A 17,585-nucleotide genomic window follows, 5' to 3' on the forward strand; every position below is an offset into this window, starting at 1 on the left:
TTTCAGTTCTGCGTCCAGCTACTTGTACTTGTGTACGTTGAAGGCACTGTGGGCTGATGACCTTCTTGTCTGAGGGATCTGATGATCCACAGAGCTACCTGTGGATATCTTTTCAGCACCAAGGAATGGTCTGAATCCTTCTCTGCTGGGGTAACAATCTTAGCTATGAGATTTTTCTATTTTTCCTTCTGGATGTGATAACTGTCAGCGATCAGGCTGTCGCAGCCAGCTGAACTGCCTGTCCCTGCTCTCATGATGGCATGGCAGGCCCTATGGGAACACAGTTTGATGGAGTTTCCCAAATGAGAATTGGGGAAATTAGAGGGGGGAAAAGTCAGTCTGTGAGTGGAGCTGGATGGTCCTTTCCTCTCTAGTGCTCCATGTCAAATGAGATAGGGCCCTTTCCATGGTCACCTCAAAGGTGGGGCTACCTCCTACCAGCGTATTTCTCAACTATTTGCAGTGTTGTAGCTATGCTGACCCCAGGTTATTAGAGACAAGATGGATGTGGTAATATGTTTATTTTTATTTTACTTAAAAGAGCTCATGTAGATGGAAAGCATGTTTCCAATGTTCTCTCTAATCTTTTTCGATCCATGTGCAGAATAAATTGTGGTATATGCACCAAGGCAAATACAAATGTGCACCACCAGTAGAAACAAAAACTAGCTGCAGGCGCTCTGCTAATCAGCTGTGTGGCATTGGAATCTCTTCTGAGCAGCTGCACAAGTGTACAATTTACAGGGAACACTGCTTGTTTCTCCCCTCCCCCCGCCCCCATGGAAGTTGATGCAATAAAAGATACTGCCTCAGCCACCTTGTCCATCTAAACCCATGGTGTCCAACCAGTTCTGAAACAGCAGCTACTATAATGGCTGCTACTATAATGGCTACTGCTGTAGTGAACTAGCCACACTCAACTGGCCAAATAGCCTCATGTGGCTAGCATATTAGACACCCTGGATCTAAACTGTCACCCCAGAGGGATATAGACCCATTTTCTCTCTTCCAATCAGCGCTCGCCTCTGTATGGACATTTGGGGCTGTTAGTTTAGTTCCCTCCCTCCAGCCTCCTCTCTGCTCAAGAGAAGGTCACCTGATACCAGAGCAGCAACACTTCTGGGATGCAGTCTTCTATCCTGGATAAGTTTCAGCCTCTTATGGGAAGGAGGTGGGGACATTACAGCTGTAAGCTTTTTCTGGCAGGGGCTGTTACTTATTCCATGTTTGTATGGTGTGTAGCACAGTGGAGCCCAATTTGGCTGTAGCCTTTAAATTCTTCTACATTATAAATGTATGAGTTGTGTATTGGGATGGGCGGAGTGCAGAGCATATGTTGGAATAAACTGATGCATCAGGTTGTCTAGCTTTCAAAAGTTACAGGTTAACTTGTTTGTTTGTTTTATAAAAATTCTTTAGGGATTTGTGCCTGGTCTGTTTGGAACTTCACATGGAGCACTTCAGTTCATGGCATATGAGGAGCTGAAATTGAGATACAATAAACATAGAAACAGACTATTGGATACAAAATTGGTAAGCTGTCTTGAAATAGAAACATCTGTACATTATAGTATGTGAGTATATGGAATCCTGAACTGTATGTCTGGAATGCCTATCAGATGACAATGTACTGGTTTTGTAATTGCCACAAACTGCCAATTTTATTACTATTAATGTTATGGTAACCTTTTTTGGCAGATCACGTAAAGAAAATTTCAACTTTTAGAACAAATTACCTCATCACAAGCCCATCAGCACTGTTTTTACCTGTTGCGGAAATCCACTTACCATTTCTAGTTTTGGAGACTTGGGAAATCCTTTTTTCTTTTCTTTTAATTAATTTGTATTTAATTAACTATAGTTTCACAAGTATAAACAAATACAAAAGTAACTATCCTAAAAGTATATTACAGATTACTTTCTTAGTATATTACTTAAGTATTATATTACGGTTGTGGTATAAAAGAGAACATCCAGTATTGATATTTTTACATCAAAATAAGTATCTCTAACACCAGTATTAATGTGTAATAAATATCAATACTTGTTGGACCTTGTAAGCCAGGGGTGGGGAATCTTTTTTGGGTTGGGGACTGATGACCTACAGAAAAATTAATTGGGGGACCACACACAAGTGAGAGGAACCAAAAAAAACCCCTCACTGACGTGGCCCATGACTGAAAAGGAATAAGACACTGCCCCGCTTCCCCCCATTCCTCTTGTACACCAGAGCCATGGGGGGCCCAAGCTAATAGATTTTGTGTGTTCCAGCCCTGTGTGGGGTGAGGGGAGAGGGAATGGAGGGCCAGTGTGGGCTCCCCAATGCTTGGGGGGAGCCCTGAGCCTTGGGGACCGGATCCAGGCAAGCCAGCGGTTGCATCCGACTCCAGGCCTTAGGTTCTCCACCCCTGCTGAATACCCTTCTTAGAGGGAAAAAAATCTTAATTACTGTTTTGTTTATGGTGTAGAAAGCACTTTGATTTCCAGCATTTTATTCAGTTGTTCATAATTTGACTTAAACTAACATTGGTAACTTTTGTTATAATTTTAGACTTCATTAGAATACATTACCATGGCAGCACTGTCCAAAATATTTGCTGTGTCAGCAACGTACCCATATCAAGTAGTGCGAGCCCGACTTCAGGATCAACACAATAGGTACTCTGGAATGGTTGATGTTATTCGCAGGACTTGGAGGTAGGCACAGAGAAGTAAAAATGTAGTTCTGTGAAAATGACATCACCTTAATTAACAGATCTGCTCCCAGTATGTAGTCAGTGTTGTATCTGCTGACTTCAGTGGTGCGTTTTTATTACTGCTTTTTATTATAGGTTAGACATCCCTGGTCCAGCACCCTCAGGACCTGAGCTGTCCCAAACCAAGGAGTTTGCCAGACCAGGGGAGGTCAATGCTTCCCTGCTGGCTGTTCTGCTCCTGGGTTCCTCTCCATTGGGCTCCCTGCCTTGCCATTGGCCCAGCTAATGCTGACCTGGCACAGTCTCCCCACCCTACTTCCTGAACATTGACCCAAGATCCGTTGGGGTACCTGTATGGGACAGCCTGGCCACTGCCAGGAGTGCTGTCACATGGTGTTTTCCAGGGTTCCTGGTCTAGGGCCACCCAACCACTGCCAGCCCCGCTGCCACTGGGGGTTTCACGGCCGGGACTGCCCAGCCTGGACTCCCTGGGATTCCCCAGCTGTGCTTCAGCCCGGGGTTCCACAGCCAGTGCTGCCCGATCCGGCTCCGCTGCCATCAGGGATATCCTGGGGTTCCCAGCTGAGGCCGCTCTGCTGCCCCCAGCCCTACTGCCACAGGAGAGAGGGTCCCCAGCCAGGCCACCTGTCACCAGAAGCCCCACTATAGCTGGAGGTTCCCCAGCTGGGGCCAGATTCCCTGGCTGCCTGGCCTAGCTGATGCCAGAGGTTCTTTGGCCAGGGTGGTGAGCTGCTACAGCACTTCAGTGAAAATGCTAACAAACCACTGGGAAGAGTGTCTCCCATCAGAGTAGTTATCCACCTCCCCAAGATGCAGTAGCTATATTGATGGGACAAGGTCTCCCATTGACATAGCAGTTTCTGCTCAGGGTTAGGTCAGTATAACTACATTACTCAGGAGTGTGGGTCTATATTGCTGTCCTGGATTTAGTTAAATCTATATAAACCCTCTAGTGGGTTGGCAGTGGTGTTTTGAAAGTCTAGCCCTTGATGACAATGAATACGTGTAAGACTGCATATTGAGGGTGGGGAAAGGCATCCTAGACTTCCACGTTTGTCTCAGTGATTATCATTCAGATGTGCTTAAAAATGCCCTTTTTCCCCACCAAAGGAAAGAAGGAGTTCATGGATTTTACAAAGGAATCATCCCTAATCTACTCAGAGTGACTCCTGCCTGCTGTATTACATTTGTAGTGTATGAAAATGTATCTAATTTTTTGCTAAATTTTAGAAAAGAGAATGATTAAATTAAAGTGAGGCATTTGCATCAAGAGGAGTTTACTGTCCTTTTTTTGAAACTTGTAATCCGTGAGACTGTTGTACAATACTTCTGTCTTGAGATTGTGAACTGCACCAGTAATCAGTGCAAGAATTTGAAGACCAAAACAATCCAAATGGACTTCTGTTCTACTGGAGCTGTCCTGCCCACTCTATTCCCTTCTTGTCTCTGAATCAGCAGCCTCTCTCTGCCTGAAACATCATCTCCATCCCAACCTTAAAACAGAACAGTGACTGTATAAAAGCAGACTTGCAACAGCTCTGTCCGTCAATGAACTGATCTTTCTAAATCAGCTTTTCCTCTACAAAGCAAGAAGCTGATAATATCCAGGGTTAATTCAGTGGGGTTATAAGGACAACCTGCCACAACTTTTGATATCGTAGATCTGTCAAACACAGGGCCTCTCTTCAGTTGTCTCCCTGGGCAAAAGGGCCTCAGCGGGCAGGATCCAGCCCACCAAGCGAGTTGATCTGTCCTGTGGAAGCCCTGCTACTCCCCCACCCCCAGGCCAATTAGGGTCTGGGGGTGGGGAAGTGCACTAAGTTTCCTTTGCCTTGCCAGGAGCACACAGCATTTCAAAGTGTCGCGTGCTCCTGGGAGGAGGCTTCACGTGCTTCCCCGCCCCCAGACCCTGATTGGCCTGGGGGTGGGGGAGCACTGGAAGTCTCTTCCCACTGCCAGGGGCATGGGTGCTTAGTGGGAAGAGGTAGATAAATGGGCTCCCCCAGACCAATCATGGTTTGGGGGTGGGGAAGCTCGAAGCATTCTTGCCCCACCCCTTCCGCTTGAGGCCCTGTCCGTTCTGGTGTGGCCTGGGGCCACTTCAGAAATTTTTGAAGTGGCCCTGGGCAAAAAATTATTGCCCACCCCTGCCCTATAGTACACGTTTGAACACGTGGTGAGCTGGAGTTTTCTAAATCCCATCCATGTGTCATTTGTCAGGTTTCAGAATTATGAATGCCCTGATTTGCAGTTGTGCAAACTCTGGCTTACTGGAGAGATTGCACGGGGACTGCACCAACATTTAGAGTAACTTCACGGTACTGAGTGGCTGGAGAAAGGTGAGGAAAAGTACTGTTCACCCTGACCATTATATTAACATTTGCTAAACTCCCAACTTTAGTGTAATGTCCAAGGCATCTTGCAAATATTTTGTAGTACCAGGCCTAAATCATGCTGTTATGGACCATGTCTCCAGTTTTTCCTCTTAGAGGGAAAGGCAAATTTTAGCTCTTAGTTATGGAGAGTACATATAAACTCTATGTTGAGTTCACATTGAAGTCAGTGCACATGTACAGACACACAGACCTGTTTAACACACAGCTTGGCTGTTTTTGCACTAGTGTTTGTAAGTAACAGCAGTTTTCAAAGCCTTATTTTAAACATATATATTTCAAAATGTTGGTCTTATTTATTCAGAGTATTGCTTGAAATCACTGTGTAGAAATTCATGCATTTCTGCTGTCTTTCACTGTCCATTAGAGAACCTGCCTTTTATAAAAGGGAAAAAGCCATCTTGCCTTTTAGGATATTGATTGTCATAACGTCAGCACTGGGTCAGGATCAAGGTATATGCTTTTCAGAGTTAGCAGACATTAGTTATTCTTAACTGTGCATCAGGAAGATTTATTCCTGTATATACACCATGAAAACATTCAATTGTTTTGTACAAAGTATCAAATGAGAGGCAGGAAATATAAATGTTAATACAAGAATTATTCAGTTAAATAACTTGGAGCCCTGCAACTGATTTGCATTGTATATTGCTCAGGAAATTGATTATTCTGAAAGCTCACCCTTTGATAGCAAGCCAACCTAAACTTGGAGAAGTTCTTTATACATTAGAATTAATTTGGAGTAGAGGAATTGATTTCCTTTTTGTAAGCCTAGAATGAGAACATTGAAAAAGTTCAGATGTTTGAATTGAGAGTGCTCAAAATTTTAAGAGTGGTTCATACAGTCCTGAGAATATAAATATCTAAATTATGAAATTGCTGGCATTCAGCAGGGATGGGATACTCTTTGGGTGCCATTTTTGGGTCAAAACCCAAATTTAAGCTGTGCAGATTTTTTTTTTATTCTAGAGAAAACTAGTCTCTACATTTCTGCATGTCATACATGCTTTTGTGACTTTTCCTTTGGTTTGTGTCCTTAATGTAAAATGTGAGTTTTTAACGACATAGCATTTTTTAAATTGTACTAATACAAGAACCCCATTTTTGTGGGTACTGTGCACTTGGGAGTGAATACTTGGAATGCTACAGTTAGCTATGAGAAATGCTTGAATAATCAGTGTGGTTATTTTCTTTATCTAGTTTTACAAGACTGAACACATCATTTTTGTAGCACGATTGGCTTCTGCTACTTGCAAAACTATTCTGAAGGTCATGTAGTGTGAAGTATTTACACCCACTTTTAAATACTTATTTTTTCCATTTTGTGCTGCTAAATTATAATTATCTTAACAGCAAATTAGGTGGTGACTGGCTAAGAAGACTATGATGTAAACTACTTTGTTGGGGAAATGAAATACCTTAATTAAGGTAAATCAATGTTTGCTGCAGTAAAATTGTCCACTGTATTCACCATTATTAGTCTTTTTTGACCTTCATACTAAAAAGAAATTGGGTGTTGAGAATCTCTTAATGAGTTATTTAACTTACTGCAGGGGAAGAGTGCTCAAATGGTATGGTGCAAACATAATCTTTAAACTGCAATTTGATGTTTACTGTTGGCCTGGATCTGACACTCTGACATTAATGAAAGATGAATCAACTATAGTAAAGTTGAATAATCTGGTGCTACAGTAGTATAATCAGGTTCATATAATGTGACTTAATGCTTTTGAGTAATGCTCTTGAAATCTAAAATGAAGAATGTCTAGTATTTTCCCCATAGTTGTTACTTTCATGTCTAATTGTTAAGCTACTCTAAAACACATGTTCATAACAGCCATGTAAAAACCCTTTGCATTTTGTTGTCAATAAATTAGCCTGGATTTTTGGCTCTCTTTGTAAAATGTCTTATTTATTTAACAGATATAAAAAGATTTAATCTACAGTTTTTACAATGGTAGATATTGAGTGTATAATAAAATTATTGGACGACCGTTACTAATGTTTGTTCTAAAACTATGGTACGAAAACTTGCCAGGTATATTTAATGGTTATGTGGCTACATGTTTAACACTTAAGCTGGAAAAATTCAACGAGGGTGCTTGTAACCACGTTTGTCCATTCTGGCCAGATGCTTACAAAGCTTTACAGAAATATTAAATTTCAAAATACATTGTACAAAATGTGTATAAAAATTGATATGAGGGCTTGGGAACAATGGAGGTTATAAAGCAACTTGGAAAAAAAACTTCTATTTTGGCAGCTCTTCAATGATGATACGAGAAACTGAATTCCATCCGGTAGAAGCATCACCTCTTGGGTAATCTGCACAAGTACCAACCCAGATAGCAACATCCACCAAACCAGCATTGATTCCTTCGCACAGACCTTCAACTGTTTAAAGACAAACATGTTATTTCAAATAATTAATATCACTTATTTCACTGATTTTTTTTTCTCATATCCTGACTTAGTTAATATGCCAAAGAACACCAGTTTAGTGTAACTCTGTAGAAACTGCATTAATTAGGGTTAGTATGTTGCTACTGTTTAAATCTTCGGGGGAGGAGGGAGCAGGTATTGTATTCTACCAAGGGCCTCGGTATAAACTAACTGATTTTTAATGATCTTCTGCTATAGGAGTAGTTTTTAACCAGACACAGTTTCTTGTTTCTGTTCACTTTTTCAACAGTCCTCATTGCAATGGTAGTGCTAATCAGAGACATGAATTCAATGGTAACAAACCCATTCTGATGCTCTGTGGCCATAGTACAAGTTTTTAATGGATTTTCTTGTTATGTGGAGAAATATTATCCTGGGGAATGAGACCAGATAGTCAGAGGCCTTCTGTCATAGGCAAAGAGCTGAGCTGCTAGCTTCCCCATACCCTATGGCCTTTTACCAGCAAAAGATGTCTTCCTGTGAAATCTTGTGGTCTATTCTGCCGCTGTGTGGTGAATATTCTCTGTACTGCAGCATCTGGTTTTATATACATATCTCTCACTATATGGCTATAGGAGCTTCAGGGGGGGTAGCCAAGTTGGTCTGTTACAGAAAACAAACAGCAAGCAAGTGAGCTTTCGTGGGCACAGCCATCTGTGGGCACGGTCGACTGAAGAAGTGGGCTGTGCCCATGAAAGCTCATGATACCATCTACATGTTTTGTTAGTCTATAAAGTGCCACCAGACCATTTGCTTCCTGTTTCTTTTTTATATGGCTATAGTCAGAGCTTGACAAACCACGGTGAGAGCTACTCGCCAGGCCTGAACCGCTCATGCGCCAGACCGACATCGCGCATGCGCGCAGCGCTGTTAAATGGGGCTCACGGAGCGACCGGCTGAAATCTACTCACCATGGGCAAGTAGCCCTGGCTATAGTTCAAGGTATAAAGGGGGTATGTGGTATAGGCATTTGTTTACTGGTTACTCCCATTTTCCCTATGTTCAATATTAAAAGATCAATAAGAAGCGTTGTGATTTGCCCTTTTCTTCAAAGATGGCTTCATGTAAGATGTAGGTAACTTTTAACATGATAGGTTTCACTGGTGAAGATGGGTGTATATGGGGAAATTCCTGCAGAAATTAGCCTTGTATGCAAAATTCTTGGGAAGACAGTTCCATACCTGATGTACAAAACTTTACAAAAGACAACACATGTCCAAGATGACACTGGTATTCCAGTCTTACCAAAGCACGATGCTATTTAGTTATACTGCAGTTGCCACACACATCTTTTGTATCTTGAATCATATTAAAGCTTGAGGGAGGGGGGTTGAATGTACTTAAAGTGACATTAAATCTAGTAAAATCATAAACATTGAGTGGTAATAAACCCAAAGCCACAAAAAATGCAGTTACTATATTTTTAATACTGGTACTGAATTCTGACAAAGGTGTGAAAAATCAGCAACTAGCAACTGTACTTCTGCCTCCCCTTTATGAGCCCTGGACTTCTAAATGAAGATTCGTATGAGGTTCCCTGAGTCACTGTTACCTTCTTCTTGAATGCCATTTTTGAGCACATAGCTTTGACATACATACCTGAAGAAGTGCGATGTATGTTAATAGTTGAATTCAGCTCTGGGCTTCCTTGGTCTAAATAAACTATGGCTTCAATTGGAAGTGGCCCAGAGCATTCTGCTCCATTAAATGTAAAATACCAACGCTGGCAACATGCATTTTTGCATTTGAGTCGAAGTGATCCACTGAAGAGTACTCTTAGAGCACTATTAGAGCGCATCTTTGTGAATGTACATTCCTAAGGAAAATAAGAACAAATTGTTGGCTGTGACTTTTGAATCCACTTACTAATTATATTTTAAAAATATATTAATCTCCTTCACTGTTCCTCTCTCCCCCCCCCCCCTTCATTCTTCTGCCTTTTTTTTTAAGCATGTTGGCAAATAAGTCAATGCCACAAGACAGTGATTGATCTGTGTTCCAAACACCCCAAAAGATGGGTGAAGTTAAGATCTTCTATTTTAATAGACAATATATGCTGTCAAGCTAGGTATCTAAATATCTTTGGGGTTTTCCCTTCCCCCTTCTTTTTCAAACTCCCTTGCAGGAGAGGATAGTGTTACCAGCTCTCACAGTCCACACTTGGCACAAAAGGTTAGCCAGGAGAGGTTGATGGAAAGATGACAATCTACCTTGATGCTGTACAGGATGGATAAATTTATTTTTTTATAATAAGGATTATTTAAATCAGATTTTCAAAATTTAAAATATTTGCTTTTAAAAGTTAATTAAACTTATGACCAGTTTTATTAAAGCCTTAACTTATTTTTAAAAAGCATCCAGCTACCGGTACTGGCTCAGCATATAGACACTAGAGTTTGCTGCAGTGTTAAACCATCCTGTGACAGCAGTAGCCTTTTCTGAAGGTACAGAATATTTTCATTACAGTGTATTTAACTAGTTCAATTCACTGATTTGTTTGAAAGTTAAGAAGCTGATTAGGAGTTAGAAAAAGCAGAAAACCTGTTTTCCTTTTCCAGTTTATGAAAAAGGAAATGGTCTCAGAAGATATCACCTAGTTCTAAAATTTTGAAGGACATGACAACTAGAAATAATCACGTCAACAACAACAGGTAAATGGAAAGCATGTTTTTGGGGGTGAGGGTGTGTGCGTGCGCTCCCTATTCTAGTTTTATTTAATAAAATGTGTGAATGTATTACTTGAATTCCCATTTCCATTCAGGTAAAGTTTAAAATCACAAGTAAAAAAAAATCTTGTAATAAGAAATACACCATTATTTCTGACAATGTAAAAATTAAAAATCTGAATAAATAAAAATTATGCTGTATAATTTCTTACATGTAAATAGCAAAATTATAAAATTTCATGTAAATAGTATATTTAGTTGCCAATTAACACATTTTAATGGTTACCCACCACTCAGAATAAACTTTTAGCAATATGACTCAATAGTATAAAAATCAAACACACTAAAATCAATTATTGAAATCAAGATTTCCTGCCTGCTGGTTAATATCTTGATTAAAACTGGTGACTTAAAGTGAGTCCAGTCTGATGCTTCTCCACCTACCCTTTGCTGAATATTTTGCTGATTGGGCCCACTATGGGGCAGTTCTAGAGTAAATGGAAATTCAGATATTTATGGTATCTATTAAGTTGATTCTCAACACTGTGGCTGCAACTGTACTAGTTAAACAAAGTAAGGGTGCCAATTTCAGGCTTGACATGTAGCTGCTACAGGTCTGGGATTTTTTTTTCTTCCCAGTTATCTTCTGAATCTATGAATAGTTCCATTTTTTTCTCATTTTAAAATTTCATACTTGGAGGCCTGTAATAAGTACCATAATATTTTTATTGAACTGGTTAGGATTTGTCAGTGCTGCACCAATCTCAACAGTAAGTTAGCCAGTTACTTTTACAGTCCATGTAGGAAAAACCTTGCTTCCATTTCTGTTTCTGAATACAGGTTTGCTGTATGTACCCAGAACAGCACAGCTCTTTCACCTGAAGCTTTATTATTGAAATAAGCTACCTGGAGTGTCCAAACAGTTATTACATATAACAGAAATGGGCCTGAACTAAAAGTCTAGATGGGATCAACCTTAAGAACAGCCATACTGGGTCAGATCCAGTATCCTGTGTTCTGACAGTGGCCAATGCCAGATGCCCCAAAGGGAGTGAACAGAACAGGTAATCCTCTAGTGGTTCCTCTCCTGTCACCCATTTACAGCCTGTGACAAACAGGCACCATTCCTATCCATCCTGGAGAATAAGTATTGATGGACCTAACCTCCATAAATTTATCTAGCTCTTTTTTGAACCTTGTTAAAGAACCTTGAATGTTGAAGAAAGTTTCCATCAGTATTTTGTTGTGAATCCATCAATAGATGTGTCTACACAGTAGCGTGTAGTCTGAAATAAGCTACACAATTTGAGCTATGCAAATTGTGTAGCTTATATCAAGATACCCTGTTTAGAAATTTTGGTGCTGACTAAATAGTGCTAATTTCAAAATAGAGTGCTATTCCGACGAGTCCCTTAATCCTTGTGCAATGAGCTTTACAGGATGTTGGAATAATAAGCCCATTATTTCGAATGTATTTTGAAATAAAGGGCTTCCTGTTAAGATGTGCAGAATGCTATTTCAGGATAAAGGATATTATCCCAAAATAGTGCTGCTGTGTAGATGTACCCAATTATCTGCTGTGATGTTGCTTTAACATCAGATTGCAGCGTCATGGATGATTACTTACTGCAATTTTCCCAAGATCTATGCCATAATTCAGTGCACTCCATGAACACTGTTTAAAGTTGGGTGTCCAAGACTCTTCAAAGCTTTCTCGCATACATTCTCCTTTTTCTCCTTTCAGTCCATCCCGACCAGGGATTCCAGGTGTCCCAGGGATTCCATTGATTCCAGGGTTTCCATCTCGTCCAGGAACACCACCTGGTCCTTGTAAACACATTCCATTATACTGGGGAAAAAAAACATTTTTCACACTTCGTGTATTGATTCTAAGGCTCAAAAGCAATATTGCTTACTTTGTAGAAGTACTTCTATAAAAAGCCATAAAAATTCCTTTATTAGGAAAGAGTGACAAGAAATGACATTGCTTCTCAAACAGTAACAATTAAATGAATGTGTTAAAACTGGCATTTGAATTTGCTATTATTGGGGCAGGATGGTAGTTCATTAATAGAAAAAACTCGTATGTGCTAACTACAAAATGACATGGAAAAGTGTATAACAATGCAATGGAAATACAATAATAATTGCAAAAATGTTCCCCAGATTACAATATTAATATTGTCAATTGTAGGCCTCAAACTATGATAGTATTTGCTTTAACATTTTAGGTACACTATTCTATTAACAGTGTAAACATAACATTTAGTAGAGAAGATGATGAAATCCTAATAGGGTTATTTCTTCTCTCCGCCCACTTCCAAACCCTGAACAATTCTTAGGACCGATAGTTGTGCAGGGTGGACCCCACACAGTGTCATCTGTCTCCTATGCATGCAAATTGGGAGTAATAAGTCCAGGGAGGAAACAATGTGGGGGTGCAGGCAAAGCCAGGAGAAGCATACCTAGAAGCTACAAAAAGAACCTTCAGACACTGCTGGTGTCCACTACATTTTTTTTATCCTGAACATTCTTTCCCATCTGCTGACAAGGTACTTATTCCAATCCTCACCCCTCCATAGGGAAGGGCAATAGGAGTCACCTAATCTCTCATGCTTTTTTCAACTTCTGTCTCATGCTTATTTCCCTCCCTTGTGTTCTTTTGTTCAGCCAATCCCCATCCACCAAACCCAAAAACACAGACAATGGAAAGAGAATTATGCAACTAACATGACACCTTCAAATCATAACATAGTTCCTTCTGCTTGTGTGTTACATTCCTTCTTCACTTCCTTTTGTCTTACTTGTCTATTTAGTTTATAAACTCTTCAGGGCAGGGACTGTCTCAGCCTATATTTGAATAAAGCAGCAGTTCCCAACCTTTTCCAGATGGGGACCCATTTTGACAATTCAGGAAGACTTGGTGACCCAAGGCAATTCAAAAATGGGGGGAGGAGAGAGGGCAGACGTACCTGGGGAGACACTTGGTGACCTTTTTGAAACTTAATGGCGACCCATATTTGGGTCCCAGCCTATAGGCTGGGAAACCCTGGAATAAAGTTTAGCATTAGAGGGCCCCAATCTCAGCGTAACAAGAACCATGACAGTAAAACATAAGGCCCAATGACTATTAAGTGTGGTCTCAGAGGCATCTAGAAAACTAATAAGCAAGACACAATTATATAAAGACATTTTCATTTCTTACAGTACTAATTTATTTGATACATTTTGCGTTTAATATTGAATCTGGTTGTAATGTCTGGTTCTGATTTCTTAATATGACAGATGAATAGAAAAAATAATACGCAAGTTTAACTTAGTAAAATTTGGGAGTACTCAGCTCTTTACAGGATTGGGCCCCCTACCTAGAACGTGTGAGAAGAATGTTCTTACAACTAAAATATGCTGTTTAGCTATTCTTTGCTTTAAATCCGTGCCTCTCAACCTTACCCCTTTGAGGAGTCTGATTTGTCTTATATACCCCGAAGTGTCACCTCAGTCTCAGAAACTAACAGCCTACAAAATTAGACATAAAAATACAAAAGTATTACAGCATACTATTACTGAAAAATGTCTTGCTTACTTATTTTTACCATCTCTCTCTTTCTCCATATATAAAATTTTTTTCCTGCATCCCTCCGTCCACCTCTGTCAGATGGTGGGGGTAAAGGGGATATAGAAATGGAAGAAGGAGGTGGGGGAGGGATATGTAGTATGGGGTGGAGAGGGAAGAGTTAGGGAGGATGGGTGGTTGTAGGAACTGAGGTAAGGGGATGGGGATGTAGGAATGGAGGTTGTAGTTGGGGATAGGGATGGAAGGAGGAGGGTGAGCTGTTGGGGCATGGAGCTCTGGGACAAGGTCTAGCGCCCCAGATTACCAGGCTCTCTTCCCATGTGACCCAAATCTAGTTCTCAGTAGAGCGCAGGCATGTAAAGCTGGGGGCGCCCCCATGGTTCCATGTCTCTCCATTGTGCCTTGTCTGCACAGAGCATGTCTCAGCCTTGCAGCAGGAGCTCGTCTGCCAGCTGGAAGGGCACATCTGGAGCGCTGCCACCCAGCAAAGATGGGCAGTAACCGAGAAGATCTAATCAAACCACGAGGTACAGGGTGATCGGTAGTATCTAAGTAGCATCAGAGGGTGGTAACCTGACACAGCAGGAGAGACGTGTAATTTGCTTGTACCTGTATATAAAGTGGTGTCTTGGGGAGACAGTCTGAGGGGGCAGTGGGAGCTTCCCACTGATTAAGCTGAGTCCATTGTTACGGGGTACATATAAGTAGTGGTTTGATAGAGTCACTGACAACTATTACTGTACAGTGCTTAACAATAAACCTGGCATCTTAGATCCTTATCTGATTTGTGGTCTTTGGGGGCTTTCTTGGAGTCTGCTGGATTGACTACTTGCGCAAGTCAACAGGGCACACTTGATGGCACAGGAGGCCTGTCAGGACACCACAACAGTAAATCCTGATTTACTACATCAGTGACCTACTACATTGGTAACCTTACTACACTGGGCTCAGTGCAAAATTAATAGGCTTTCTGGCCACAAAAGCGATCGGCGAAAAGGGGGTTGGTGAGCATAGCAAGCCTGGGGCACAGCCCCTCAGTAATTATAAAATAAATCAATTGGAATATAAAGAATGTACTTATATTTCAGTGTATAGTTTATAGAACAATATCAACAAAATTTTACAGTATGAAATTTTAGTTTGTACTGACTTTACTAGTGCTTTTTATGCAGAATGTTGCAAAACTATGTAAATAGATGAGTTGATAAATCCCTGTTTGAGCATATTTTAACTGATCTGGACATTTTAGTTTTAGATTCCATCAGGGGGCAGCACTAGCCAAAAAGAGGTTGCTCTATAGAGATTTAACATTAAAGACATTTTGAATAGACCCAGAGATGGTGATTTAAACATTGCAGACGCAGCAACTCCCCTATGCAAAAGAATTACACGGTCTTTAGTCTCCTCTTCAGCCAAATGAATCTGTACTGACCAGATCACTTTTTTTCAAATATGCTTTTGAAGTAAAACGAACATCTGGTTGCAAAATGACAATGTAGTGTCTGTTGAAGCAAGGCAGCCGTTTGTCATGTTTATGGTTCTACTTTTGAAGGACTCTGTGTTAAAGTCATTTTAGCTGACACAGTATATCCTATGTTTCCTTAGCTTCCACTAAGTCATCTGAGTTACAGATCTCAGCCAGCCAAGGCTGAAAAGCAGAATGTTGTGTCAGGCAAATATTCAAAATGAAGGGTACAAAAACCATTTGCTCACAGACAGCTTAAGATACAAGATTTAACACCTTTAATTTCCCATTACCTCATTATTCCTTATATTCAAAAAATGTTAAATAATGAAAGTGAGATGGCATCAAAGCTGCATGGAACACAGATGGCTTTCAGACTAAAACCAATGATAGCCCTCACATTGAAGTATATATGGTCGATATACATGTGCTGATAATGCTATCAATGTACCAAAAACAGCAGCATCCTCTCCATCCTAAAGAAAATAAAATTGTTAGTGAGTATGTCCCTGCAAAGACTTGCCTTAGTCTGGAGGGAAGAAAACAGCATGTTACTCTATAGCCTTCATTGAATTATAATTGGTAGTTACAATGAAACAGAATCTAGAAATGTGCCATGTATAAACACCAATGTGAATTTGTTTACATGGGAACACGGCATTTAATATAATAAGAGTTTTGCAATGTTTGTAGATTTTTAGCTTTAAAGTAACCTTTTAGCTTTATCTTGTCCTTTATTTACTATTCTAAGTTAGTTAATTAGGGCTTAAAATTTCAGTTTTGCTTGGATGAAGTAAGGAAGAATAGCAGTTCATAGTCCACTCTTTTAGTCCAGCCACATTAAATTGGCCTTGCTTCCTCCTGCGGACATGACTGGAGAGAAGGGTATGCATTACTTTAACCACAGACTCCAGACTCTGCTATGTACAAATCTGAAGAAACACCATCTGCCTCTGGAAATAAATATCTTCCATGAAGACAAATCCATTTGATATCATTTCCCTGCATCATCACAATCAGTGAGCAATATAATGCAGAAAAGAAGAAAAAATCAAATTATTCATCCTCCCCAGCATATGACCCAGCATAACTGAGACTATGTTCACATCTTTAAGTTACAACTGGGTTTGGGAGGAGGACTGTCCTGGTTGGCAGAAAGAGCTGTTCTCCCAGCAATGGACACGTTGCAGAGACCGGACCCCAGAGCTGGACTAGCCCTCCCTGGGATAGAGAGGACTGGGTGGGAACGAAGAAGCAGCAGGGAAGATTCTCACTTGTTACTTTCCCCTCAGATCCACCACATCTCCCTAACCTTGTCCAGCAGCTCCCCCACTTCAGAACTCTCTGTCCCCAGGCCCACACTCCAGCCGCTCCCCAAGGCCCCTATGGCCCAAGCCCCGCTCCAGCCTCCCGCCATCCCGCCCTGCCCGTCCCATACCCCTAGCCCCATCCTATGCCCTCCCCGGCCCCTATTTCCGAGCCGCGGCCGGACTCACCACGTCCACCACCTCCTTCTGGCGCAGCAGCTTGTGCTTCCCTTTCGGGCTCTCCGACTCCCCGAGCGGCGGGGCAAGCAGCAGCAGCGCGGGCAGCAGCAGCCAGGCGGCGGCGGCGCGCGGGGAGCGCATGGTGCGGGGCTGGGCTCGCGGAGCCGGGCAGGGAGGCCGCGCAGGCTGGGAGCGGAGGGGGCGGTGAGTCAGTGTCTGCAGCGTCCCGCGGCAGCGCGCTGCATGAATGAGCCTTTCACAGACCCGCGCCGCAGCTGCTTCCCTGGGGACGCCAGGAATTTCCAGCCTCTCTGCAACGCGGCAGAGCGACTCCCACCCGGCAGCCAGGCCAGAGCCACAGGCCGCCGGGTCCCGCCCCTGCTCGGCCCGCCACAGGCCCAGGGCAGCCGGCACCTCGGGGCGCGGGCTGCCACTGACCCTGAGCACTGGCACCAGTCACAGCCTGGACCGCCTGTGCCCGGCTCCCTGGGTCCCCCCGACGGCTGTACCGCCTGTGCCCCTTACCCCGAGCTCCCTGGGTCCCCCGACGGCTGTACCGCCTGAGCCCCGCACCCTGGGTCCCCCGACGGCTGTACCGCCTGTGCCCCGCACCCTGCGCTCCCTGGGTCCCCCGACGGCTGTACCGCCTGAGCCCCGCACCCTGCGCTCCCTGGGTCCCCCGACGGCTGTACCGCCTGTGCCCCGCACCCTGCGCTCCCTGGGTCCCCCGACGGCTGTACCGCCTGAGCCCCGCACCCTGCGCTCCCTGGGTCCCCCGACGGCTGTACCGCCTGAGCCCCGCACCCTGCGCTCCCTGGGTCCCCCGACGGCTGTACCGCCT

General features: G+C 42.5%; 2 protein-coding genes across 3 annotated transcripts in view; one reads left to right on the forward strand and one right to left on the reverse strand.

Annotated features, from left to right (window-relative positions):
* The window catches only part of SLC25A32 (solute carrier family 25 member 32), a 27,956-nt gene extending 20,955 nt beyond the window's left edge, over positions 1-7,001 (forward strand). The window contains exons 5-8 of one of the 2 annotated variants that reach the window (XM_075920244.1): positions 1,420-1,533; positions 2,552-2,697; positions 3,828-3,921; positions 4,938-7,001. In XM_075920244.1, coding sequence (XP_075776359.1) covers positions 1,420-1,533; positions 2,552-2,697; positions 3,828-3,921; positions 4,938-4,952 — 369 coding nt within the window. In that variant the 3' untranslated portion in view covers positions 4,953-7,001. Of the gene's footprint in view, positions 1-1,419; positions 1,534-2,551; positions 2,698-3,827 lie in introns of both variants that reach the window. The other variant, XM_075920243.1, reaches the window with a different exon arrangement.
* On the reverse strand, positions 7,002-17,101 carry CTHRC1 (collagen triple helix repeat containing 1). Its single transcript, XM_006122394.4, has 4 exons — positions 16,754-17,101; positions 11,846-12,067; positions 9,152-9,368; positions 7,002-7,504 (listed from the first exon to the last, which is right to left on the reverse strand). The coding sequence occupies exons 1-4, from the start codon at positions 16,883-16,885 to the stop codon at positions 7,362-7,364; spliced, it is 714 nt and encodes a 237-aa protein (XP_006122456.2). The 5' UTR covers positions 16,886-17,101; the 3' UTR covers positions 7,002-7,361.
* Between the last annotated feature and the right edge of the window lie 484 nt (positions 17,102-17,585).

Source organism: Pelodiscus sinensis, chromosome 2 (genome assembly GCF_049634645.1).
Source record: "Pelodiscus sinensis isolate JC-2024 chromosome 2, ASM4963464v1, whole genome shotgun sequence".
Taxonomy (NCBI): Eukaryota; Metazoa; Chordata; order Testudines; family Trionychidae; genus Pelodiscus; species Pelodiscus sinensis.

Excerpts from the sequence above, each read along its gene's own strand:
- CTHRC1 (XM_006122394.4), bottom strand. The coding sequence starts at position 16,885 with ATGCGCTCCCCGCGCGCCGCCGCCGCCTGGCTGCTGCTGCCCGCGCTG. Across the intron at positions 12,068-16,753 it reads AGAAGGAGGTGGTGGACGTG|TATAATGGAATGTGTTTACA; the intron begins GTGAGTCCGGCC and ends TTTTTTCCCCAG. Across the intron at positions 7,505-9,151 it reads CATACATCGCACTTCTTCAG|TTGAAGGTCTGTGCGAAGGA; the intron begins GTATGTATGTCA and ends GTCTTTAAACAG.